The 27,590-nt window shown below is 38.8% G+C and overlaps 1 protein-coding gene across 4 annotated transcripts in view; it reads left to right on the top strand.

The window, feature by feature from the left end:
* The window catches only part of znf385b (zinc finger protein 385B), a 166,813-nt gene that overhangs the window by 34,823 nt on the left and 104,400 nt on the right, over positions 1 to 27,590 (top strand). For 2 of the 4 annotated variants that reach the window (XM_079822483.1, XM_079822482.1), the window contains exons 1-2: positions 5,840 to 5,959; positions 6,035 to 6,352. In XM_079822483.1, the coding sequence (XP_079678609.1) occupies positions 5,944 to 5,959; positions 6,035 to 6,352 (334 nt within the window). In that variant the 5' untranslated portion in view covers positions 5,840 to 5,943. Of the gene's footprint in view, positions 1 to 5,839; positions 5,960 to 6,034; positions 6,353 to 26,893; positions 27,136 to 27,590 lie in introns of those variants that run through there. The other 2 variants (XM_079822484.1, XM_079822485.1) reach the window with 2 other exon arrangements.

The following is a 27,590-nucleotide window of genomic DNA, read 5'->3' as shown; positions in this document are numbered from 1 at the left end:
TGAATTGACAAGGTAATAACAGTAAACATGATAATGCATCAACCAGAGGACCCGAACTGATCCTTGTGGCAGTGAAAAGGTTTTGTTAGGCTGCTTTCACACTTGGTTCGATTGCCTGGACCGAACCCGAGTTCGATTGCTCCCCCCTCCCCCTGCCCCCGCTGGACTGTGTTCATATTATATTATTTGGATCCGAACCGGGGTGCGGTTGCTTAGTAACGACAGCGAGCGTGAAGGCGGCAAAATGCATAGCGTTGCTCACCTCACTTTTATATTTTTGTTTTTTAACCATTGGTTTTGTTTCTAAAGCTTCAGTACGTAATGGCACTTGCGTCTATATGCCGCAAATGTACTGCAATGCTCTAAAGAATGCTGAAGACGAGCAGAAATGAGGTTTACAGCTCTCTGCTTGCAGTATGTCAGTCACGCTCGTCAGGAAAATGAGTGAAACACACACAAACACACATTTTTATCAAATCATACGTCATTAATAGAGGTTCACTTCCGCGATTTAGTACGATTGTGTTCACATCAGCAGCGAACCGTACCGGAGTTCACATGAACCGTACCCCAGACCACCCTTTTTAAGTGGACTCTGGTACGGTTCGCGGGTGCGCACCCGAGTTCGGAAGACCGTGTTCACATCATCTAAACGTACCGAACTCTGACGTCAATCGAACCCGGGTGCGCACCAAAACTGCTAGTGTGAAAGCACCCTAAATCTCTCTCAGACAGACATTATCAGTTGCTTATTTTTTTAACTTGAATTTTGAAATGAGGTTGCAAATGGGATGCAGAATAGCAATTTGAAATATAAGATAGACCTTCAGATTACCTCAAGAACAGTGCATAGAGAGTTTCATGGAATGGGTTTCCATGGCCGAGCAGCTGCATCCAAGCCTTACGCTTCTCTGTCTGGCAATCCGATGGATGAATCTGGGTTTGGCGGTTGCCAGGAGAACGGTACTTGCCTGACTGCATTGTGCCAAATGTAAAGTTCGGTGGAGGGGGGATTATGTTGTGGAGTTGTTTTTCAGGGGTTGGGCTTGGCCCCTTTGTTCCAGTGAAAGGAACTCTTAATGCTTCAGCATACCAAGACTTTTTGGACAATTTCATGCTCCAAACTTTGTGGGAACAGTTTGGGGATGGCCCCTTCCTGTTCCAACATGACTGCGCACCAGTGCACAAAGCAAGGTCCATAAAGACATGGATGAGTGAGTTTGGTGTGGAGGAACTTGACTGGCCTGCCCCGAGTCCTGACCTAAACCCGATAGAATAGCTTTGGGATGAATTAGAGCGGAGACTGCGAGCCAGGCCTTCTCATCCAACATCAGTGCCTGACCTCACAAATGCTCTTCTAGAAGAATGGTCAAAACTTCCCATAAACACACTTCTAAAGCTTGTGGAAAGTCTTCCCAGAAGAGTTGAAGCTGTTATAGTTACAAAGGCTGGGCCAAATCCATATTAAAGGGAAAGTTCAACCAAAAATTAAATGAAATCTGCTCACCCCCAGGCCATCCAAGGTGTAGGTGTCTTTGTTTCTTCAGTAGAATACAAATTGAGATTTTTAACTGTACAGTATTTATATCATTTTTTACCTCAAATACAACACCATGTCCAACAGTCCTGAAAGCGCAGCACTTCCGGAAAGGAAGGTCAATGTACACGATCTAGTGTAGAGACATCACTTCCTGTGTGTGAGGTCTCTACACTAGATCGTGTACATTGCTCTTTATCGCACAAACCGATCGTTTCGTGTCTTAAGACATTAATGTGTCATCACGAGCCGCATGGATTAATTTGAAGTTGTCTGTGCATGTTTTTTTTACCCTAATAGAATTAGACCCCATTGACAAGCGTTCTATGAGTGACACACAGCAACGGTTGAAGTTAAAAATCTCCATTTGTGTTCTACTGAAGAAACAAAGACACCTACACCTTGGATGGCCTGGGGGTAAGCAGATACATTTCAAATTTTCATTTTTGGGTGAACTATCCCTTTAAACCCTACGGAATGGGAATGGGATGTCATTAAAGTTCATGTGCATGCAAAGGCAGGCATCCCAAAACTTTTGGCAATATAGTGTAGATAGATTTCATATCATATTAATTCATAATTATATTTCATATTATTTATAATTCATAACACAGGCTTCTTTATTAGCTTCAGTGTAAGTAATGTATTATTAAATAAGTTTAATATAAAGAACTATGCTCTTTCTTTCTCTTCTATTTCTTTTTCCTCCTTTTTTTTCTCTTTGGATGCATGCCTCTCTCTGCATTACCACCTACTTGACTGCATTGGCCTGTGATCACCTGATTAACTTCCTGTTGTCTGACCTCAGAATCTCACCATTGATTGCGCATGACATGCCTGAACGCACAGCTCTCCATCTTAAAGCTAGATGAGGAGAGGAGTTGGGGGTTGTAGCTGGGAGCACGTTTCATTCACTCGAACATGAAAACAAGGGTTTCCTCAGCCGACAGTCTCACCTTTGCCCTCAGGCATACGTCTGACATGACCACAAAGTCTGACATGACCACAAGTCGACACTTTCCATATCACATTTGTTTTAATGCAGTAATCACCTGACCTTTAAGAGGTAGATTGTGAGTAGAAAGAGAGAGAGTGAGAAATAGAGACAGGTTAATAGCATGTGGATGTGTTGGGAATGAATTGAGGGTACGAAATGTTCGAGAACAGTTAACCACTAAGAATTTGCAATTAAATGAACACATAAATCAGTCAAAGATCTGCCAGCATCACACTCAGCTTCCATTCTGCATGCTAATATAGTGCATTTGCAATGAAGGTTCTCGCGCTGCTCTAAACCTCTCAGTGTGTCATGTCTTAAAATTTGCATTTGCTCTCCTACAAAGTGAAACTTTGCTTTTTGTCACAAGGGTAATTTCATGCTCAGGTAAACTATCATAGAACAATCAAATGTTTGCTTAAGAAACAAAGCCCTTTGACCCCTTTTAAATGGTCCACTTCAGTCTATATTTCTCTGTACTGGAGTGCTGTAATGATGTTTTCTGGAAATTGCTACACAATACGTGATGTATCAGGGTCAAAGCGCTCTTTATGTTTGCTGTATGGTATCAATATCCATTTCCAGAAAGACCTTCAGAAAATGTCTGAGAAATGTTTGCACTTGTCGTCACACTGTAGAACTGCTTCGTAAATTTCAAAAGGACAATTTCATGCGTTCCACTGATCAGTCACTTTAATAACGTTTTATAGTTCTTGGGCTCCTGCTTTGATCTGTGATCTGCTTCAAGATTAATGCTTTTATGGCTTTCCTATTATACCAAGGACGTGCACAGTAGAGTTTAGTAATTCATTCTTTTACATTTCTAGTGCTAAATTATATGTTGTCTTGATTACATTGTCTGGTTGATTTGAAATACATTGTCATGAATGTTTCATTTAGTTCATTGATGTGAATTAAAGGGTACAGAACACAGTGTCTGCCAATCTCCTGTTAATCTTGAGGAGGACCTATAGAGTAGTATAGCATCCTTCATATCTCTGAAGAGTCTTAAAGTCGGTGTGAAACGGAAGTTGAGATCGTCTTTTTCTCCTTATTGTGACGTATAACTCCGTTGCTGCTCCGGAAAACAAACGGCATCCACTGTTTCCTTAACGCTTGGTTATTTGGGAAGCTGAATCAGGTTATCTTTCCCTCACAACTAAAAACACACTTATTTAGTGACGTTGATTTTGTGGTCTAAAAACAAAATGACAGCGCTGCCGACGACTTCCGCAACCCGAACGAAGCTCATTGATGTGCGTGCTCTTGCTCTCGCTCTGGTTGATGTGTGTGCACGCTCATCCAGGAGCTACAGTGCCCAAAGCCCTTTATGACATCATACAGGACCATACCAAAAAAAACTTTTAATTCTGAAGGAGTGTATTTGGCACAGAAATACTTCATCATACGTCCAACGTTTTTTTACATTTTGGCCTTATTTAGCATGAGAATCCAACTCTTTAACAGTGTAAATAAGTCAGAATGCATGAAATAGACCCCAAAGATTCAAGTAAGGGATTCAAATCTCTATTGTTATTTTGTACATTTTACAAAAAATGTCATCTAATTTGATATCTTTTTATACCTAAATGCAGGCAGTTGTACAAAAAATGCCTGTACATTAGGTCATTCCCTGGAGTCTGCAATACCGCACTGGCCTGAAGTTATCTTTTCAAAGCTATAAAGCTTTGTTTGAATTACACTAACTAGGATTGTATAAACACCAGTATTTCTTATTATGTTTGGAATACTAACATACTACTATTTTTTTCTGTGTATGTGTACCATGCAAAAAATACATATCTGTATGAATGCCACGATGAGCTACTATATTTGCCCTGATAGGTAGTATACTTGAGAGCTCATTGCATGGAATAATATATCTTACAAAGCAATGTGTTGGCTTCTATTTCCAGAGTGACAAATGTGAGTGACATTCAACCAGAATGAATATAATTTTCCTAAAAAAAATTTCCTCAATGTTTATTGTGTGGAATAATGCCTACTTATGCCTTCACCGTGCTATTTTAAAAAGCAGTACGGTGCATATTGTGCAGTATGTAAGCTTGCATTCCACGTGTGTGCACATTAATGTGACACAGGAGTGTTGAAGATGGCACTGGGGGAAAGTAGAGGACCATGGCTGGTTGATTAGTTGACCGCTAAACTAACAGATGTGATGTGAACAGCCACGAACTGAGCATCACAGTCGGTTTACTTCCTCCAAACCCCAAGGCACGGGCCGCACTACATATCTAGAAATCCTGCCTGCGAATACAGGTCACCAAAACCACTGCAGCTTCAAAAAAAAATTCTCACTGGCCTCATTTCCACCGCAAAGTAGAGCAAAGCTCAAGCTTAAGTAATAGCTATGAGTTAGAGAAATAGATTCACAACATTGAAAGAAAGTGATTAACATCAGGGATTTCCACTTACAGTTTTCCTTTCTCAGAATTTAATAGATTCCTGAGAAAGTGTTAAGGAATGGATGAGAGCTGGATGGCCTGAGATTCAGGGGAAGTTAAAGGAAGTTTATCTGCAGGGATTAGAGTGTGCAGCTGCCCACAGAGATTACTGAGACAGTGTCAGGAGGATTACTGGACAGGGACCGAAACATACTCGACGTGTGCAGCCTTTGTACTCGCATGCGTGTTTTGGTCATTTCACCCTAAAATGAAAAGAAAGAAATTGGACATTTTATTTTGCTTAAAGAACATCTCACACATATATTCTCACACACATGTAAACACGTTTACGTGAGCACAGCGACGGATAATTCATGCTCAGCATGCTCTCAAAAGTGCAGCTGACTCAATTGGTATCTTTATGCTCCTTTATCCTCTATCATCCAGCCCAGGAAGCCTGCAGCCGTGGCATTAGTGCAGACTAACTAGAAACGCAGTTTTTGCAATTTTCAGATTAAAAAGATCACCGTTTCCCGGAGCGCATCATTCCCCTTTTGCAGCTATCCATTACACTGGCCATTTAATTGTAGTTCTCAAGAGGCCGCGGCTCGGGTGGGGGGCTTTATGTAATTTCTTCACTCTCGCAGACACACAATAGCTGGTTAGGCATCTGCTGCTTGTGCCCCCTGGGCCGACTGTCTTCCTCCCATCCATGTTGGTTGTGTAAGACCCGTGGGCATGAGGTATGTGAGTCGGGTCTCTTCGGAAAGGCAACAGATGGGCACAGGAGGTCAGTCCATAGCTCTGTGCCCGCTCCACAAGTGGGGAAGCTTGGCTTGAGTACTGAGGGGAGGAGCTCAGGGAGAAGAGAACATTCAGCCACCCGTGTAGCCCACACAAGCGCTCCAGACATCCGCACTCACACACGTTTCCGTTTCTCTACCTTGGTGGCTTTAGGATGTAAACTCTCCCCACCTGGTGTTCAAAAAGCTCTGTGTGGGGTGATGTTGAATTCAGAAGGTGAGTCATCGCCAATCCTGGTTCGGATTAAACACTTTCCATGCTTCTAACCCTCGTCCTTTTGCTCTCCTGCAGGTATGAAGACCCCCTTGAGCCCCACCCAGCTCATAGAAAATGGACAGCTGTGCTTCGCCATCCCAGGTTGCATGGAGGTAAAGGAGCCTAGCAATGCCAACACAGACATGCAGCTCCAGCAGGAAAAGAAGAAGCTACTCTACTCGCTTTGTGAAGTCTGCAACATCCAGCTGCACTCCGCCACGCAGGCCCAGGTCCACTACAACGGCAAGTCTCACCTCAAGAGGGTCAAACAATTGAATAAAGGAGATCTGCCCACGGCAAGCGTCAGCTCGGCTCCTACTTCTCTACACTCTCTCAGCAGCAGTGGCAGCCAAGGTAAGACCTCCTTAACCCAGGGGAGAGAGTCCTCCGATGTTTCCTCCATGCAGGCGTAAACAGCTCTGATGTTAATGCACCCTGAGTTACCCTGAGTTCTTGTGGAATTTTTAAAGAGGTGTTTTTATTAAAGCCATATACTTCACATATAAATAAATAATCTGTCAAAATGTATTCCTCTTCATGCCGTTTCCAGACTTGTATGACTTTATTTCTTTTGTCAAACACAAAATAACCCAATTGTGCATCTGTCAAGCTCCAAAATTACAAAAAGATGTCATAAAAGTACCACTAAAATAGTCTATATCGACATAATCGCTCTTATTTCCAGACTTCTGAAGTCACATGGTTCCTTTGTGTAAGGAACAGAACAAAATAATTTAAGTCATTTTTCACTGACAATTTTGAGTTAGACCAGTTTATCCAGTTCTCAGAACAATCTGGTGTGTTTCCCTTAAAATAGCATAACTCGCTGGCATAACTACCATTGTACGGTGCATTGTTTTGGAGAAATCAATTAGCAAGTCACAAATCTTTCCTGAAATCGCAATAACTTTGTTGCGCGTGCCATGTTGGTTCAACAATATTGAATCGTTGATGATGTCATACAGATACTGGATTAAAAGCTTATGCTAATAAATTGCTTCGAGATCAAATGTAATGTCAGATTATTGCTTTAAACAATGAACCTGGCATTATTTTGCTCAAAAGCATAATCTATTTAAGTCATACTAACTACAAACAATTGTAAACACAAGTCCAGAGCTGTAGTTCCAACCACACAAGTTTGCGATGCTGTTTGCGAATGTTCTATGGTTTCTAGAAACACAAAATCTTTTAACTAAATTGGTAACAGAACTTTTGACCATAGTTGGCTGTCGATGCTAACAATCGAATCAAACTGATTTTAATCTCAAGTTCAAATTTACTGACTCACTGAATTTATCAATGAATAACAACTAGTTTTTAGTCCGTTGATCACACAAAAGTATTGTATGACGTCAGAAGACTCGCAACATAGCTCACAAGTTGTGATTTCGGTACGTTTCTATGATGTTTTTTTGTAATTTTGCAGCCCCAGTCCTTATCATTTTCATTATATTGAAAATAGTGGCCAGGATAATGTTTTAATTTTACAAAAGAAAAAGTCCATACAGGTTTGGGACAACAATAAATGATGATGATGATGATTATGACAACCTTTAATTTCTGATTGAACTATTAGTTCAATTTATTTTCAAATACAAGCGACCATTTAGTAAAGCAAGAAGCACACTTATTCCAGGCACAATCTCCCTGGAGAAACTTGCTCAGGGGCACACCGGTGGCACGTCGTCTTTTGCGGGGCTTGAACAGGCAACCTTCCACTTTCAGGTCCTGAACTTTAGACAATACAGAGACCACTCACACCACTTTGGCAAACAAGCTTTGCTCTGAGTTCTTGTGCAGTTGTTTGAAATGGCAATAGTGTGCATGAAAACCAGTGTCAGCAAATATTACCCTGTTAAAGGGCTATATTTACCCCCTGGAATTGATTTTCAGCGGCGCATATTTGATGATTTTGTTCATATAAAAATGCACAATTCATCTATTTGTCAAACACTGAACATTAATTGAACAATCTTTTGAATTCAATAGATTCAAATAATTGAAAAATCTGAACAGTTCTGGGTGTTACCTATAGATATCATCATATCCAAATATATCTTGTACACAAAAATACCTGTAAATAATACACAATATATCATCACACACACACACACACACACACACACACACACACACACACACACACACACACACACACACACACACACACACACACACACACACACACACACACACACACACACACACACACACACACACACACACACACACACACACACACACACACACTCTCTCTCTCTCTCTGCTGAACAATTTAAATAATTGGCCATTATGACTGGCTATGCTAGATTAATCCTTGCATTCATTGGGGAATTTTTGTACCTTTCTGTAGCATTTTTGCCCTGATCCCTGATTAATTTCTGACCCTGGTAGGAGCAGTACTGAGAGGCTTGTGCATCATTTTTGTAACCTCTTGGGAGTCTCTGACAAATAATGTCATTTTCCCCCCTGTCTGAAGTATGCTTTTCACATAGACTTTCAAGGATAATGTGTGCCTTTAACAGGCCTGTGGTGGTGCTGGCATGTGTAACTGGTGCGAATGGCAGCAACTGCACATGACCAGTAAGTGACAGTTTATCAGTGTGTTCACAGTCTGGTTGGTGGGTGGAACTGTTGAGACTAAAAAAAGAAGAAGATGAACCTGTATTAATGGCTCATGCAATTTATGAGTAGGATCCAGATGCATACCAGGTTACCTCTTCATATTTAAACAAACACTCTCTTGTTTTGCATGTTACCTGGGAAACATTTTGGGTTGCATTGATGCAAGATGGGCAGAGGATCTGTGAGAAGTTGGTGCTGGACTGGCAGGCGAGATTGGCTTCCAGAGCGGTGTCAGAGCGGTGGTGACCAAACTTTCATTAGATTGGTGGAAAAGTAGCATACAGGCTACAGACGTTAGACAGGCTGTGTTGGACTCCATGGGAAAACTTTTGCCTCTTTTGAAGGGGCGGCCAAAGCAAAATGGAAATTTTTATTCAGTTTGAAGAGCTTATTGCACTATTAGAAGGTCTACTATGTCATAGTGAATTTCATGACTTTATGAATGCTGGTAAAATAATCTGTGTGCTTTCGCATATGAAGAATCACAGATATGATTTTTTTTCCCCACCATGACGTTATTCTACTATTAAACACGAGAGATATATGCCATAATTCTTGGCCGCATACACAACAGACAGTTTAGGGAGTGAAAACTTCTTTTAAATCCCCTAAATTATCATCCCATTTGTGATGGGTGATGATTATGAATTGATAACCAGTGCAACATTATACATTAGAAACATGAATGCATGTTTGACGTTCGCTATGCATTTTTTTGAAATTAGAGACCAGGAGAGATGGGAATCTGGCCACATGATATATGGAAATGTCTGAGTCACAATATGATATTATCGTGATTGTTTATATGTACACTACACACAAGTTTGGGAAAACTTTAATTATTTTCTTCAGCAAGGATGAATTAATTGATCAAATGTTAATATTATTTAAAACAAATGCTGTTCTTATGAACTTTTGATTCAGCAAAGAAGTTTCCACAAAAATATTAAGCAGCACAACTGTTTTCAACATTGATAATGATATGAAATCTATCTTTAGTAGCAAATCAGCATATTAGAATGATTTCTTAAGGATCATGTGTCATGTCACTGAAATTCAGCATTGCCATCACGGGAATAAATTACATTTGAAATTGAAAATATATAAAAATAGAAAACAGTTGTTTTAAATTGTAATAATATTTTACAATATTACTGTTTTTACTGTATTTTTTAAAAAAAAATTGTGTTTTTATATTCTTAGCTTGTTTTGAGAATTTGGCCGTAACTGGAATAATTATGTTTCAATTGACTTAATGCTACAGTTTGTTTCACCTTTTTACAGATTTTCACTGAATGCCCAAATGCTTTTCCCCAAAAATATTCCTATGACAATTTGTATTTACATTATGATATAGATGCATGTGTAAGAGGTTCATGAGGTAAAATATCACATTATTTAAAATTGACCCCCCCCCCCCTCCCCAACCCTAATTTTAATATTTGTCAACCGTTGGTACATCGACATAGGCAACGTGTTTTTTTTATGACAGTCTGTCAACTATAATGTATGAGCTGCTGTTATAGCTGGTGGGAGAACCTATGGTGGAAATTTGTGAATGAATCAAGACGCACACCTCTGTTTCTGTGATTTTCTAGAAAATTCGATAAGCTGTCAGTGTCCAAAAGATGAATGCATTTGCAAGCAGCTGTTCAGTTTTAGATGTCAGAACCTGCTTTTTCCTGCAGTGAATTTGGTAATCAAATGCAGTTTTTCCACTCCTGTAATTAACTAAACTCAACCAGTCAGTGTGAACAGAACAAGATTAAGCGCTCAGAAGAGGTTTCACAATCATATTTAGCAGCAGTGTGGATGCGGCCACCATGTTTCTCTTCAAATGAGGAGATTGTCATGTATTATTGTCATATAACATGATTCAAGTGCATATTTTGTCTGTGCTTGTAAGTGTCATCAAGTTTCATTTGTCAGCTGATACGTTTAGCTGGTGATGTACTGTACATCAGCCCACATGTGTGTGTGAATGTAAAAGTGATTTATTTAGATTTTAAATATATGGGTGTGTGAAAAGCAGAGGTGATGTTTGATCTGCCCCAAACAGCTGCTGCTCCCTGCAGGGATGTCTGGGAGTGAGGGGATGTCACGTGTTTTCATCTCTCTCTCTCTCTCTCTCTCTCTCTCTCTCTCTCTCTCTCTCTCTCTCTCTCTCTCTCTCTCTCTCTCTCTCTCTCTCTCTCTCTCTCTCTCTCTCTCTCTCTCTCTCTCTCTCTCTCTCTCTCTCTCTCTCTCTCTGGGAGCGTCTCTAGTGCTCCATGGAGCTTCAATAAACAGCAATAAGAGCTGCAGGGGCTGATGCATTTAAAGCAGTCATCTGTAAACGCCTCAACTGCTATTTAAAATAATAGGTTAGCTAGTACTGTGCCAAAGAACCTTGATGTTTTTCAGATATTTCAATAATAAGGGTAATTTTTCTGCCTGGGAATACATAATTTGGACAAAACATTCATTGTCGTGAAGCACATTTAAAATAATTAAAACATTTTCTACATTTTTATATTGCACACAGATAATATTGAATGCATTCTTTTATTTTTGCAAAGACTTTACATGTTGGATAAAGAAAATGACGCATTTTAGGACAATTGGTATCTTAAGCATTATTTACACATTACACTCTTAAATATTAATTATGTATATATATATTTATTTATTTATAATTTATACTATGTTTTATTGTACTAACATAACACATAAACAGGGTTCGTACGCAGTATGGAAATGTATGGAATTTGATTTGAGTAATTTCCAGGTCTGGATAAGTATGGGTTTAAAATAATAGGTTAGCTAGTACGGTGCCAAAGAACCTTGATGTTTTTCAGATATTTTTTTATGATATTCAATGTATATTTTGATTAATAAGGGTGACAAAACATTCATTGTCGTGAAGCGTTGTTGTCACACACAGATCATATTGAATTTTTTTTTAATATTTGCAAAGAATTAAATGTTGCATAAAGAAAATGACGCATTTTAGGATAATTGCTATTTTTAGCATTATTTACACTATATTAGACCTTTTATTTAAACTATTTTAGTGATTGTAGAACCAGATTGAATGAATTCCAAGCGCACACCAAGCAAACTGTTTGTCTCTTTTGAACTTCACTAAATGATTGTGCATGTTGGTGTGCCACTCAAACCAGCAATAAATAAGGGAGCAAAATCAGACTGTACTTTTCTGTTTTGGTGATGCAACACTAAACCACATTTATGGTATCAAACTGATGTTTTAGAGGTGAATATATGCAATATATTCAATTTTATAATATATAAAAGGTTAAAGTGTTTTAGGTGTCTTATCATCATATAAGCTCATGTTATCACTTTGAGAAAACAACCAATAAAAAAACTTAAAAAAAATGTACAGCTGATTGTACTATATACCAAATATAATGCTAAAAATGATGCTATACGAACCATTTATTTTAAATATGGTCTGAAAAATCCACAGAGGTTTGGAAAAATATGGAAGTTTAAAATGAAAAAATATGCAGGAACCCTGCATAAATCTCTCATGCTCACTTTATCTGTTGTATAGATTCTGTTTGTAAAATGAAGTCACAAGATTGTGTTGACGTTGAGCGCTTGTGTTTGTGATTGATTGAGCCCGTTTGAGTTGGACACTGCCTCGCGCTGCTGGCGGTGTCAATGGCTCTGAATCTTTAAGCAGGCTGCTCATTATTTGCTGTAGTCTGAGCCGGACATATGTAATTACAGCAGGGAGGATGTGCTGCGCTTTACCGCGATGTCCTGTTGACTGACAGTGGATCAGGTCTGCTTAAAGCGCTCAGACCGTTGAAGAGAAGAGCTCAGCTCGCTCCCCACATCTGTGCGCTGACTTTGATGGATTATCGAGAGCATTTCTGCCAAGGTGGCACCTCATTTACTCACTACAGACGGAGTACATTTCTGTAGTCTGTGCGTGTGAAAGTGCATGTGTGTGACCATGTATCATGCTCTTGTTGTGGTCAGAGCGCTAGTGACCACTAGATGGCAGTGCTATCATCTTGAAAAGGGACATTTTCATCATTATGGCCGGCAAAGTTCATAGCAGGTGAAGATAATCATATTTCTAACTAGGATGAATAATATTTGTAAACATAATATAAAATGTCTGAGTTCAAGTCTTGCAGTCATATTTCCAATTTGTGTTCCCTTTCACCATCATTTTCTTTCCACTCTTTCCACTCCCACTAATAAAATGGCCAAAAAATATAATGACTAATGACATGAATAAGCCAGACAAATTCCCTCTTCCTGTTCTTTGAATCATCATAGCTCACGCCTGTCTACTATGATTCTGTCAGAACCACCTCAGATTAAAACAAACATAAGCAATGTACACAGCGCAGCTGAGTGTGGTTCAAATGTGTTTTTTTCCCCCATCGTATGCGTCATAGATCTGGGTTTTCCCCCCCGATGATAGTGTGAATCATGTCAGAAATGTTTTTTGCACAATTTGTTCCATTAGGGGTACTAGCTTGTCTGGTTACTTGTCATCTTTGTACGTTATTTACCCCTAAAAGGTGCATATTAGTACCTTATGGCACCTTTTCAGGGTAAATACAGGTACAACGATGTCTCTTTAGGATTACTGCCCTAGTGACAAGCTGTTGTAACCTTAAAGGCACAATTTATGCCTTCAGTCTGACCTTTTCAGTTCTGATCCTGGCCACCTTTCATTAAATAAATTGAATATGCATCTGTTTTTTTGCAATGTGAACAATCAGAAGGTTCAGTTCCATCACGCAATTTCAATCAGAGTTGACATTCATCTGCATGTTTGATTTACCCATGGCAGGAGGATTCAAAACATTTTGTATGACTTGCTCAATGTGTAGCATTACACAGAATGTTGCAAAATATAAATTTGTTGATGAACATCACTTTACATATAATAACTATAAATTATGCAAAATTACAGGCAACTTACACTAAACCAAACCATAATCCGGTAACACTTTATTTTACAGTGTCCTTGTTACACATGTACTTATAGTAATAACAGTATATTATGCATATACATGCAACTAACCCTCACCCAAATCCTAATCCAACCCTAACTCTATAGTAAGTACATGTGTAACCCCTCCTGTTCGAACCGCCCGCTCCAAGCGGGACTCGAACCGGCATGAGAGTCGGACGCTCTAACAAGGAGGCTAAAGGCTGCAACCCCTAATGTCAGTCACTAGAGCGTCTCTTGAGATCAGAGGAGTGAGGTTTACTCGCACAGCAACTACTAGCTGGCCTCTAGGTTACACTTACCCCCCTAAACCTCACTCCCATCCGGGTCACGGCACCAATGTAACCCCTCCTGTTTGACCCGCCCGCTCCAAGCGGGAGTCAAACCCGGGTCTGCCGGCATGAGAGTCATGAGACTCTAACAAGGAGGCTAAAGGCTGCAACCCCTAATGTCAGTCACTAGAGCGTCTCTTGAGATCAGAGGAGTGAGGTTTACTCGCACAGCAACTACTAGCTCGCCTCCGTTACACATGTACTTAATTAATATTACTCAGTACTTATATGTATAATTGCATTGTAACAAAGGCACCTTAAAATCAAGTGTAACCCTTTACTGTTTAAAAGCTGGAGATCATGAAGATTTTGAAATGTTTTTGAAAGTCTCACCAAGGCTGGATATAGCCTATTTGATAACATTTATTTGAAAATATAGTACTGTATTAAAATATAGTAATTATTGTATTTTAGTATATGTATTGTTAACTACTTGGTTTATTTTAAATAGATTTTTTTCTTTTGAATTTTAAATGCACCTTTGGGGTAGTCACAAGAGTAATTTCGCTGTGTTACACAATGACAATAAAGTACTTGAATGCTATTACACAGTAATATTGTGAAATATTATTCGAATTTCAAATAGCTGTTTTCTATTTTAATATTAAAATGCAATTTATTGATGTGCTTAAAAATCTGAATTTTTCAGCATCATTACTCCAGTCTTCAGTGTCACATGATCCTTCAGAAATCATTATATGCTGATTTGCTGCTTGGGAAACATTTCTCATTATTATCAATGTTAAAAACAGTTGTGCTGCTTAATATTTTTTTGTGGAAACTGTGATTTTTAAGATTCTTTTATGAATAAAGAACAATATTTCAAAGAATAATAGTTAAGTTGGTATATAGTTAATAAATATTATACGACGGGGCTGTTTGAATGCTTGATTCTGATTGGTTGACGAACGTTCTAAGGTGCAATTATTTTCAGGGAAGCGCACGGCTAAAGTAGTTCCAGGCAGGTCTTGACCGCATTACAGTTCCATATCACTTTGCCAAATGATTTCAGTATTTTCAAAGGTCTTTACAGCCTACAGAACCAAAACCCACAACGACACTGACCGAGCAAATAAATATAGTACACAGTACGATAAAAAAAAACTAATTATTTCCAAGTTTTCCCCCACAAGATTACGTTTTATTATGTATTATGTATTTATTAGTTATTATGGAAAAGCACATATCTCTTTCTCCCGCTCTATCTCCCACTCAAACGCACACACAGTATGGAGTTGTCAACGCTGCTCTGACGATTTTATCTGTAAAATAGTTTAGCAACTTGCTACATGACGTTTCCCACTAGCGAGGTGGAGATAAACATAGTTTCGTTATTAGTAGATGCTGGTGCCAAACACTGTTGAGAGACACACAGACAGAGGTAATTCACACACGCTCTCTCTCTCTCTCTCTCTCTCTCTCTCTCTCTCTCTCTCTCTCTCTCTCTCTCTCTCTCTCTCTCTCTCTCTCTCTCTCTCTCTCTCTCTCTCTGTGTAACTACATTAGTAACTGCACTAGTCTGCTATCAGTGGCTCAAGTCTAGCTACCGTTACTAGCTCTAATATGAAATTTTGGAATTAGCAACAGAGGCTTGGGATGAAATGCGTAAGAAATTAGTCCCACGCACAAGACTGTTTTAAGGACAAAAACCTGACAAACGATGATAGTGTGAATCACATGAGAGAAAACAAATGGCACAATTTGTTCCTTCAGGGGTATTAGCTTGTCACTGGTTATGCGTCATCTTTATACCATATTTACCCCTAAAAGGTGCATATTAGTACCTTATGTACCATAATGGTACTACTATAAACCTATTAGGAGTAAATAAGGTACAACGATGTCTCTTTAGGATTACTGCCCTAGTGACAAGCTGCTGTAACCTTAAAGGCACAATTTATGCCTTCAATCTGACCTTTTCAGTTCTGATCCTGGCCACTGTCATTAAATAAATTGAATATGCATCTGTTTTTGTGCAATGTGAACTATCAGAAGGTTCAGTTCCATCACGCAATTTCAATCAGAGTTGACATTCATCTGCATGTTTGATTTACCCATGGCAGGAGGATTCAAAAAATATTGTATGACTTGCTCAATGTGTAGCATTACACAGAATGTTGCAAAATATACAGCATTTGTTGATGAACTTGCAATCATTTTAAATGTATAAATTACTTGGTAACACCTATTCACTATTTTATGTTTTAAGGACAAAAACCTGACAAACGTCTTGAAATACATCATCTGAACAATGTTTTGAGGTGTGGTAACCATAGTAATAACGTTTTGCATTATGGCTCAATTACCTCCTCGGGTGTGCATTATTTGTCTAATAATTCAATGGCCCATTGTCAATTATTCCTTACACAATAGTTCAAAAGAACAATATTTATCTGAAATAGAAATATTTTGTAACGATATTACCCCCGCTTAAGCCTAGTCCCAGACTAAAATGTATGTTTGGGCTGTTTTAACTGAAAGCAACTGGCACTTGACATACACTATATTGCCAAAAGTATTGGGACACCCCTCCAAATAATTTAATTCAGGTGTTCCAATCACTTCCATGGCCACAGGTGTATAAAATTAAGCTCCTAGGAATGCAGACGCTTCTACAAACATTTGTGAAAAAATGGGTCGCTCTCAGGAGCTCAGTGAATTCAAGCGTGGTACTGTGATAGGTTGCCACCTGTGCAATAAGTCCATTCGTGAGATTTCCTCACTACTAAATATTTTACGGTCAACTTTTAGTGGTATTATAACAAAGTGGAAGCAATTGGGAACAACAGCAACTCAGCCACGAAGTGGTAGGCCACGTAAAATCACAGCGCGGGGTCAGCGCATGCTGAGGCGCACAGTGCGCAGAAGTCGCCAACTTTCTGCAGAGTCAATAGCTACAAACTTTGTGTGGCCTTCAGATCAGCTCAAGAACAGTGCTCTAAAGCAATGGAGACGTGTTGTCTGGAGTGACGAATCACGCTTCTCTGTCTGGAAATCCGATGGACGAGTCTGGGTTTGGCGGTTGCCAGGAGAACGGTACTTGCCTGACTGCATTGTGTCAAGTGTAAAGATTGGTGGAGGGGGGATTATTGAGTTGTTTTTCTGGGGTTGGGCTTGGCCCCTTTTCCAGTGAAAGGAACTCTTAATGCTTCAGCATACCAAGACATTTTGGACAATTTCGTGATCCCAACTTTGTGGGAACAGTTTGGGGATGGCCCCTTCCTGTTTCAACATGACTGCGCACCCACTGCACAAAGCAAGGTCCATAAAGACATGGATGAGCGAGTTTGGTGCAGAGGAACTTGACTGGCCTGCACAGAGTCCTGACCTCAACCCGACAGAACACCTTTGGGATGAATTAGAGCAAGACTGCGAGCCAGGCCTTCTCATCCAACATCAGTGCCTGACCTCTCAAATGCTCTTCTAGAAGAATGGTCAAAAATTCCCATAAACACACTCCTAAACCTTGTGGAAAGCCTTCCCAGAAGAACTGTTATAGCTGCAAAGGCTGAGCCAACTCCATATTAAACCCTACGGATTAAGAATGGGATGTCATCAAAGTTCATGTGCATGTCAAGGCAGGCATCCCAAAACTTTTAGCAATATAGTGTATCTTAAAATATGTCAGTGCCTTTGTTTTGTCTCAAGATGCACACCATTAAAAGCTACTTAAATGTCCTAATTGAACTAAGCTCAATCTAAGCCTTGTCTGTGAAACCAGGCCTTAATGTCTTTACAGTCGCTTATGATCAATTCAATGTTTCCTCGTTGAATAAAAGTATAATTTAAAAAAAGAGACCCGAACTGACCCCAAACCTTTCATCAGTGTTACAACCTTTAACACAATTGAAGTGTTGCTTGTTTAGACATGCCAAATATGAGCTAAATTATCACTCATGCAAACTCATGCAAAATTTCTTTGCATTTATGTCGGTTTAACTTGAATTTTCCATTATTCATAAGCCTTGTAGAAAGATGCTGACATACATAGTCAAATTATAAAACCACCTTTCCTGGTCCTGATCACGCTTCCATCTTTCCTGTACAATTGAGGCCAGGTATGACTACATAGAATGTATTATTTAAATGTTGCCCCTTCTTTGCCTCCTGCCCTCATAATTAATCAGCAAGCAATTTGACACCAACCTCCACTGCACATAAGCTTCACGAGCATTGCCTCACTTTATTTGTTAACTTCTAATGAAACTGTCTGGTGTTTTATGCAGGCGGGTCAGTTTAGGAACGTCATCTGTTCAAACCTGTGGTATGGGCCACATTTAAAAGGTAATGTAAACAACCTCTAAAAAAACATCAGAAAAATTATAATTTTTTTGCTCCGGAGAGTTTTTTTGTTGTTGTAAATAAACTCATTAGTGAAACTGCTTGAATTATGCAGCATGTTGATGAATATATGTCATAAATCATTTGGCGAGTCGTCTGCCGTCTGGTGAAATGCGGTCGCCTCACAGTGATGTAGTCTCAGTTGATGAGTCATGACGTGTGCGTGAGGTACAACCATCGCCAGAATGAAACTTTAATGGTCCCTGTTGAAAGATTTATATTATTTAGCATCAGGGGTGTTGGGCGGCGTTCTCACGTGATGTTTTGAATGCGGCCCTCATCTCAACCTGGGAAAATTGGTCTCTCAGAGTCGAGCTGTGAGAGCATCATGTCTCCCTGAGGGCTTCCCTCATGACCATAGGCTGCCTTTACACACACCATTAACATGCATCTCGTATCTGGAAAGTACAGTATGTGGATCTTCTTTAGCTGGATTGAATTTATACCTTAGAAACCAATGCATCTCCAATCTGATCTCATTTATACACACACACATAAACTACAAGACGACTCCTCCTCCTTCTTCACCTTCTTCTTCTTTACCTCCTCCTTTCTTCTTCTTCTTATTTTTATTATTCACCTTCTTCTTCTTCTTCTTCTTTTTCTCACTTCACCCTGCTGCCATCTGGTAAGCGCTTCCGTAGCCTGATGGCAAAGACTGAAAGACTCAGGAGGAGTTTCTTCCCCCAGGCCATCAGACTCCTGAACTCAGTCACGTGACTCACTTCACCCCGCACACGCATAAACATCCAGTTTAAACATTAACATCCACATACTGCCATTGCACTGCACTTTACTTTCCTATTGTTACTGCGTAACAACCTGTAATAAACCTTGCACATTATACTTCTTTATATATACATATATATATATTTATGTTAACCACTTATTTCTAAGTCTACAGTTTATCTCACTTATCATATCCACTTATTTTTTTATATTTTTATATTTTAATTTTAATTTTTTTATTTTTATCTTATTTCCTATTTTTATCTTTTACTTGATTTATTTATAATTCTACTTATGTTAATACTTTTTATTCTAATTTTATTCTATTTCTATTTTAATTTCTTGTAACTGTTATTTGCACTGTCCATGGAGCGGACCTGTTTACATTTCACTGCCAGTTGTATATTGTGTATATAACTGTGTATGTGACAAATAAAACTCTTGAATCTTGAATCTTGAATCTTCTTCTTCTTCTTCTTCACCTCCTTCATCTTTACCTCATCCTCCTCCTTCTTCTTTTTCACCTTCTCCCCTTCGTCCTCCTCACCTTACACCTCTCCTTACCCTTCTTCATCTGCTTTTTCACCTTCTTATTTAACTCCTCCTCCTTCTTCATCTCTTTCTTGCTCACCTCCTCCTCCTTCTTCTTCTTCTTCTTCTTCTTCACCTTCTTCTTCTTCTTCTCCTTCACCTCTTTTTGCTTCTCCTTCACCTCCCTCTTCTCCTTAACCTTCTTCTTCTCCTTCACCTCCCTCTTCTCCTCCTTCGTCATCTTGTTCTTCTTCACCTTCTTCTTCTCGTTCTTCACCTTCTTCACTTTCCTTCACCTCCCCCTTTTCTTCTTTGCCTCCTCCTCCTTCTTCAGCACCTCCTCCTTAACCACCTCTTCCTCCTTCTTCTTTACCTCCTCCTTCTTCTCCTTTTTCTTCTTCACCTCCTCCTTCTTCGTCTTCTTTACCCCCTCCTCATCCTTCTTCACCTCATTATCCTTCTACACCTTTTGTTGTTGTTCTTCTTCTTTCTTTTTCACCTTTTTGTACTTAACCTTCAAATTTTTAATCAACTTAAAGGGATAGTTCACCCAAAAATGAAAATTAGCCCATAATTTACTCACCCTCAAGTCATCCTAGGTGTATATGACATTCTTCTTTCAGACGAATGAAATCGGAGTTATATTACAAAAGTCCAGGCTATTCCGAGCATTAGAATTGCAGTAATAGTGGCTCTGTTTTTGAAGTCAATAAAAAGTGCATCTGTCCGTCAAATAGCGTGCTCCACGCGGCTCCGGGATGTTAATAAAGAATCTGAAGCGTATCGACGCATTTGTGTAAGAAAAATATCCATATTTAAAACTTTATCAAGTAAACTTTCAGCCGACCCCCTTCCGTGGAAAAGCGTTGAAAGTTAAACTCAAGATGCGTACGTGACGTCATGACGAGCCTACCTGGTCGCGTTAGTCTTTCGATCGGCAGGGGAACTTTTTTTCTTACACAAAGGCGTCGATTTGCTTCAGAAGGCCTTTATTAACACCCCAGCGCCATGTGGAGCACGTTATTTGATGGGCAGATGCACTTTTTATGGACTTAAAAAAAAAAGAGCAACAATTACTGCAATTCTAATGCTTGGATTAGCCTGAAATTTTGTAATATAACTCAGATTGTATTAGTCTGAAAGAAGAATGCCATATACACCTAGGATGACTTGAGGGTGAGTAAATTATGGGCTAATTTTCATTTTTGGGTGAACTATCCTTTTACCTTCTTCACCCGATTTTTTTTTTCCGATGTCGTCTTCTTCTTTTACCTCCTCCTTCTTCACCTCTTTCTTCTTCTTTTTCTTCTTCGCCTACTTCTTTATCTTCTCTTTCTTCTTCTTAACGGTGTTAATTGAATCCATCACTGACAACATTTGAATTCAGTGGTCTAATTGCAATGCTTCTTACAGAAGGTGCCTTTACACCTGGCTTTAATGTGCCCAAGCGCTATCCGATTGTGAAGCATGCATAATAATGACAGGTTTAAAGTAGGTCATACATGTGAGAAATGGAGAAAAGAATAAAATGCCTCCAGTTGTAAAAAAAAAATAAAAATCATCTCCTGTTTGAGCAAGAAAAATTATGCAAATGTTCAGATCCAATTTTCCATGTGAGTGCAACACTGCACGGACGATTTGCTATTCAAACGCCATCAAACGCGTTTCTGTCGAATAGACAGAGGGTGAGACGACCCACCCAACAGGCGCTTGATGAGTCTGGGACGGCCAGTGCACGCCTCCCAGCAGATGGCCTGTCCTTCCCTTCGGCCTGTTTTCCATGTGGGTTTACATTTGTCTGTGTGTCCGTAAACGAACTTGTCCGCCCCATCCAGCTCCTTTAGATTAACCTTCAAAATATATCCTGGAGAGAAATTGTTTGGGTCACACACACAGTATGAAAAGTTATTCATGGCTGTGAGGCTGTTGAGAGCGTGCATGCTGCATGAATTTCTTGTTTTATGTTTGTTTATATGCAGCGGGCACCTTATCTTCATTTGCCTCCCTGACCTGATGCTCTGCATTGTAAAATAAGTAGCCTGGGATTAGTTTTTGGTGTGGGTTTTTCTTTAAATATGCCGTGCCTTGTTCTTGAAAACAGCCTTTACTCTCCCTTTGAAGTTGAAATATGGGCCCATATGTTTGGAGGTAAACAAAAGATATCTGAATTAATTTCACTGTTGTTTATGTTATTCAGATGTATGCGCATCATTATTCTAAAACATGTTTTGCAGAGAGATGCTGCTTTGTGTGACCACAAAGTCTCGAAACATCTAAAAGCAAGCACCATTTCACAAACTGAAGCAAGAGAAAAAAAACCTCCTTTGTTCTACAATTTTGCAAGTTAGTTCACCCAAAAATGAAAAAAGGTCATCAATTACTCACTCTCATATCATTCCAAACCTATCTTCAAAATAGAGATATTTTAAGTTGCTGTCCCTCCATTGACAGCTATGCAACTACCTCTTTGTCACTTCAATAAGTTCATAAAGAGATCATAAAACTAATTCATACGAATTGAGTGGTTGAGTCTACATTTTCTGAAGGGGCACGCTAATAAATGTTGATCAGCGCACATAAACTGAAGTGCAGCCATATTTGCTTGACGCGCGAGAACAAACCTCATTGGTTCTCGCAAGCATGTTTGAGCTTTCGTTTACCATATCCAGTGTGTGCGTTGATGAATGTTTGTTAAATCATTATTTCTCATTGGGATTTCCATTGCATTGTAAACAACAGGCCCTTTCAGTATTTCTGTCCGACTCCTGTCGCACAGAAACCCAGCGAGCTGGCCTGACCAGAGTACGGATACAGAAGAGATGGAGAGGAACGTAAATGAGGAACACAGCAGGACTCCACTCCAGAGGTGTGACATTTCATTAACAATGGATTTAAGCCTAATGGCTTTACCCTCGGCATTTCCCCGAGTGATTGCATGAATAATTTCCTCTCAGATGTGTCTATGAGCAGTTGTTAGGTTGTTAGGGAGTTCATTGTTTAGATTATGTGGAGCTCTTGAGCTGGAGTGTGTGCAATTCCAGTCTAAGGCCAGAAATATACTAAATGGAAGTCTATTGGTAAAAATTATTTGTATACATAATTGTAAACTATATATATGATTAAAAGAAAGCCATATAACAGGAAATTAAAACAGCAAATTTTATCACACGTGATGAAATGTTCTTTTATTATGGCATAGTCGCCGGCGGGACTTTTATCATGCCATTTCCGCTTTTCCGGTCATGATTATGAGGTAACACAGCTCTGTTTATCCAGTGTTTCCCCTACAATGTATTCACAGCGGCGCAGTGCCACCACTGGATTTTCAGCGCCACTGCAAAATCTTCACATGATCAGTAATATCACATTCACTTACACACTGTAAAGGAGAGAGAGAGAGATTGACGATGGCCAGAGAACTAAACAAAAATGTAGTCTGCTTACACTTTCACAATATCACAGGGCTGTGATATTAATCTTATTTTCGCTTCCAAGGATTAAAAAAAGAAGATATGAGGTAAAACTATTATAAGCTATGCTCGCGCATCGTCTAGCACAACTTCCTTCCCTTCACAGCGCGCGCTGTCATTTCTGCCCAAACATGCATTTAACGCCAGATTCAGCACAATCCGTGATTGTTGTCATGCACTCTCCACTTTGGCTAAATTGCAGAACGTGTTTGATTAAATTAAAAGCACAATAATCCGCGCAATAGACGCTGTTTCCAAGTTCAAGGCGGGTGTGTGTGTGTGTGTGTGTGTGTGTGTGTGTCATGGTGTGTGTACGCACGCTGCGAAACGGACCGACTTGCACATATGCTTCATGTGCGCGACTAAACCATCAAATACACAACAAAATAGCCTATATCTCAAAATGACAGGCTTGGAGAGTATTCACTTAAACACAGTTAACTTAAATGGGCGTAAAAGGGAGAATGATTTTAGATCTGCGTCTTAAAGGGGCAGCATCTAATAAACTTGGTGACGATTGAGCCATAATGTGAATCAAAACAACAATATATATATTTGATTAATAAAAACTTAAGATAAAAAAAACCATCATGTAATAATATTTCACAATATTAGGCTACTGTTTTTTCTGGTATTTTTGATTAAATAAATGCAGGCTTGATCAGCATGAGACTTTTTGCAAAAACATAAAATAGTATCCAAACACTTTGGGTTTTTTTGTGGGGTTTTTTTACATATTGCCCCTTTCTTACATTCGAGCCCTTGCCCCTTAGGAACTTTCTGCACGTCCCTGCAGGTTATTGAAGTAAAATAGGCTATAAGCTAGTCACCTTTTAAACTAATGAAAAGCTTAATTTGGATTTTAATGTTCAAAATGTCTATTTCTATCCACAAAACTTGCCAGAAGTCATGGTTTAAGTTTGTTTTGTTTTTTTTATTCCGGAGGTGCATGCCCCCGGATCCCCCGACGAGCGGCTTGGTAACAACCTCCGGCACGTAACAGCACCGCTGCTGGAAAAAATTCTAGGGGAAACACTGTTATCATATTAGATACATCTGAGTGTGTTGAAAATGAAGTTATGACGTTACTCTGTGCGTTCGCTTGGCAGCTGCTATGACACTCGTTGCACACTACAGTGAGAGAAAAGTGTTTCTGCAAAATAAAACCGGAAACCGAGGGTAAAGCAGATATGACGCAATTCACAGGCGACTTTCTCACACGTCCCAGTTCCTTGGTTAAAATAGCAATTTTCTCACGATTTACAAAGAGTTGGAAACATTTGGGATATTGTAAGTACTCAACTGAACAAAATATATAACACTGGCCTAGTGGTTTTGGATATTTTACTCAAAAAAAAGTTACATAGTGCACCTTTAATTTATGTTTTGTCAAATATGTGACCCTGGACCACAAAACCAGTCACAAGGCGCACGGGTATATTTGTGGCAATAGGCTACATTGTATGGGTCAAAATTATAGATTTTTATTTTATGCAAAATATCATTAGGGTATTAAATAAAGATCATGTTCCATGAAGATATTTAGTTAACTCCCTTAAATATATAAAAAATGTACTAAAGACTTCATTTGGACCACTTTAAAGGCGATTTTCTCAATATTTAGACTTTTTTGCACCCTCAGAATCCAGATTTTTAAATAGTTGTGTCTTGGCCAAATGTTGTCCTATCCTAACATACAACAATTTATTTATTCAGCTTTCAGATGATGTACAAATCTCAATTTCAAAAAAATCCTTTTTGTTTTGTGGTTTTTATTCTTGATTCAAAAAATAACATTTAAAAATAAATATATACAGTATATATTGTCTTTTGTGTGTTTTTGTATTTACCACATCATTTCCTTAACGATACGCTAACTCAAACACTAGTGAAATTGTAAGTCGAGTCCCCCTGGTGCTTAAACTGATGAGCGCTATTTGTATGATCCACAGAGTTGTTTCCATTTCAGTTGCAAGCTGTCTTAGAGACATGTATACATCAAAGTTTTGGAACAGATCTTACATTTCATGTTCGTGTGCTCAATATGTTTTGCATCAAATTCTCTGTAGTTGTGCGGCTTAAATAACGAGTACTTCCACATCCATCTCATTCAGCCAGCGGTCATCAGCGGAACACATAGTCACCGTTCTGTAATTAACACACACACAAACAGGTGATGCTAGTCTTTGGAAACGATGACTTGATGTAACCGTGATAGCCCAGTGTGACATTACTGGTGGCTCGTGTACCAGGGCTGAAATATTCAGTTACATGCTGTGCTAGTATGTAGTTTGGCAGCTGCTAGAAGCTTTCTGAGCCGTGGGGTAACGGGGCTCATCCGGTGACATATACTCACACATTCATCTTAGCCAGCATGGCCGTTTACTCACGAGTGTCAGGTTGTGCAAGCCTATTCTCCATTCATTTTGTCACCTCCGATGGCAGGGCCTGTCCATCTGATTCTCTCTCTCTCTCACTACCAGGGTGCTTTGAGATAGCCAATCATTCTGATTTGTGACAAGCCCCCTTCTGAGAGACAGGGATGCCATGAATGTGTCATTTGGTTTAGTACAGTCATCAGCAGAGGCCTGTCATTGCTTGTTAGATACTTTCAGTGCTGTGACATTGTTTCAGTTGTTGTTGTTTTTCTTTTAATATATTCATATACTGTGGGGTGTTTGGGGTGGTTGAGATGGTTTGCAGAACTTCGCACACTAGATGAGAATCACCGCATCTTCAAACCTATGAAATTGCGCTCTCACCGGGTTATTTAATAGACATAGTGGATTCATTATTGTCATTAAGGAATGAGATCGCTTGTGTGTTTGAATTGAGATTGCGATCTCTTAACGATTAATCGTGCATACATATAGACTTATAACCAAATGTATTGGTTTTATGTCATGTTTGTTCTATACCTGGCACCCCTCACCCCCCCTTTAATCGATCCATGCTATAAAGTATATATGTATTAGTTCAAATGAAAGCCATATAACAGGAAATTATATCACAAATGATAGAATGTCAGGATATTTATTTAAATTTTAAATGTTTTGGTTGAATTGTCAGATATTTTGACTTTGAAAACATTAATTTATGTTTTGTAATATATATATATATATATATATATATATATATATATGAATGCTTTATGTTATGTAATTAATTATTAATATATTATTATTATTATTATTTTAATTTTTGTATTAATTAAATTTTAGTTTTTCAATTTTTTTTTTCTATTATTAATATTGAGTCAAAGTCAGAATTATATATATAGTGGCATGACTTGGCAAGGTTAATATGAAGGTTTTTGAGAAATATAACTTCCATTTCATACTTAATGATATTCATGATTCAAAACTTGTTATATTTGTGAGCTATTAATATTATTTAATTTATTTAAAATTTAATTCGAATTTTTATTATGAAAACATTTTTAAAATGAATCATTACGATGTTTAAACTATTTTATTACTTTTTACCTGATGGTTATGTATATATTTCATTAAATCACTTGTTGTTGAAAATGAAAGATTACACTTCTAAAAACTTGGTGCCTTTTTAACCAGATTTTAAATTTTTTTGGTCATTGACCCATGTAAATGAGTTACTTATTCATTACATTAATGAAGAAATAGTAATTTAGCATCCATCATACTGCTTCCCCTGCTAGTCTACAGGAAGAAGAGAGATTGAAAAATTATGTTTTCTCATTGAGTTATGCCTTGTGGTGCAAAGCATGTGGTCTGCGCATTACGACGAATGAGCATCAATGACCCGAGGTAATTAGCCGGCTGACACAGTTTTTCTCTTTCTCCCGCCTCCTCATACAGCTGGGAGTATGAACCTATGTGTGTGTGTGTGTGTGTGTGTGTTTTGTGTGCCAGAGACTCTGGGATTCCACTGAGAGGGGAAATGAAGCAGTGTCTGAGGGGGTGCATTGATCCTAAAGACTATTGTCACAGATTATAAGACACGAGACTGAGGCGCTGTAGCACTGCTCAAAGCAACGTGCAATCTGTAGGATTCACGCTCACAGTTTTGATTTTTTTTTTTTTTTCGACTGTCGTCATTTGAATACATTACTGTTTGTGAAAATGTGGACCAGCTTTCTCAACAGAGGTGAGCAATCAAGTTTGCGTTACAGATTTGCAGCGTTTTTTCATGTATTAATATTCTTATCACTTCCAGAATAAATCATTTGTCTTCTGGAATTAAGAAATGACATTGTGGTCACATTTGGATGTTGTTTGCAGACAAAGTACTTTGAGGATTATCTTAATGATTTCTATCAGCAGTATCCGTAGCAAAGAAAAAGGCAAATGAGATCTCTCTAATATCTCAATTGTTTGAGAGCAAATTGAGACTTTGCACAAGTCTGACTGTTGTGTCTCAGATGTTTCTCCTGAAAAAATAAGACGCCAGTATCATATTTAGAGTTTCAGAAAAGATCTCAAAAATTCCTGTGCTCAGATTTGTCACCAAAGGCACTAAAGTCTCCAATCTAATTCTCAATATGAACTCAAATATTTCTCAGTAAATTGAAGACAGCATTATCTGAGCTGTGATATTTGTTC

The sequence above is a fragment of the Gobio gobio genome (genome assembly GCF_949357685.1).
Source record: "Gobio gobio genome assembly, chromosome: 7".
NCBI classification, from domain to species: Eukaryota; Metazoa; Chordata; class Actinopteri; order Cypriniformes; family Gobionidae; genus Gobio; species Gobio gobio.
The sequence above is the reverse complement of the archived record's forward strand: the minus strand, read 5'-3'. Positions and strand labels throughout refer to the sequence as shown.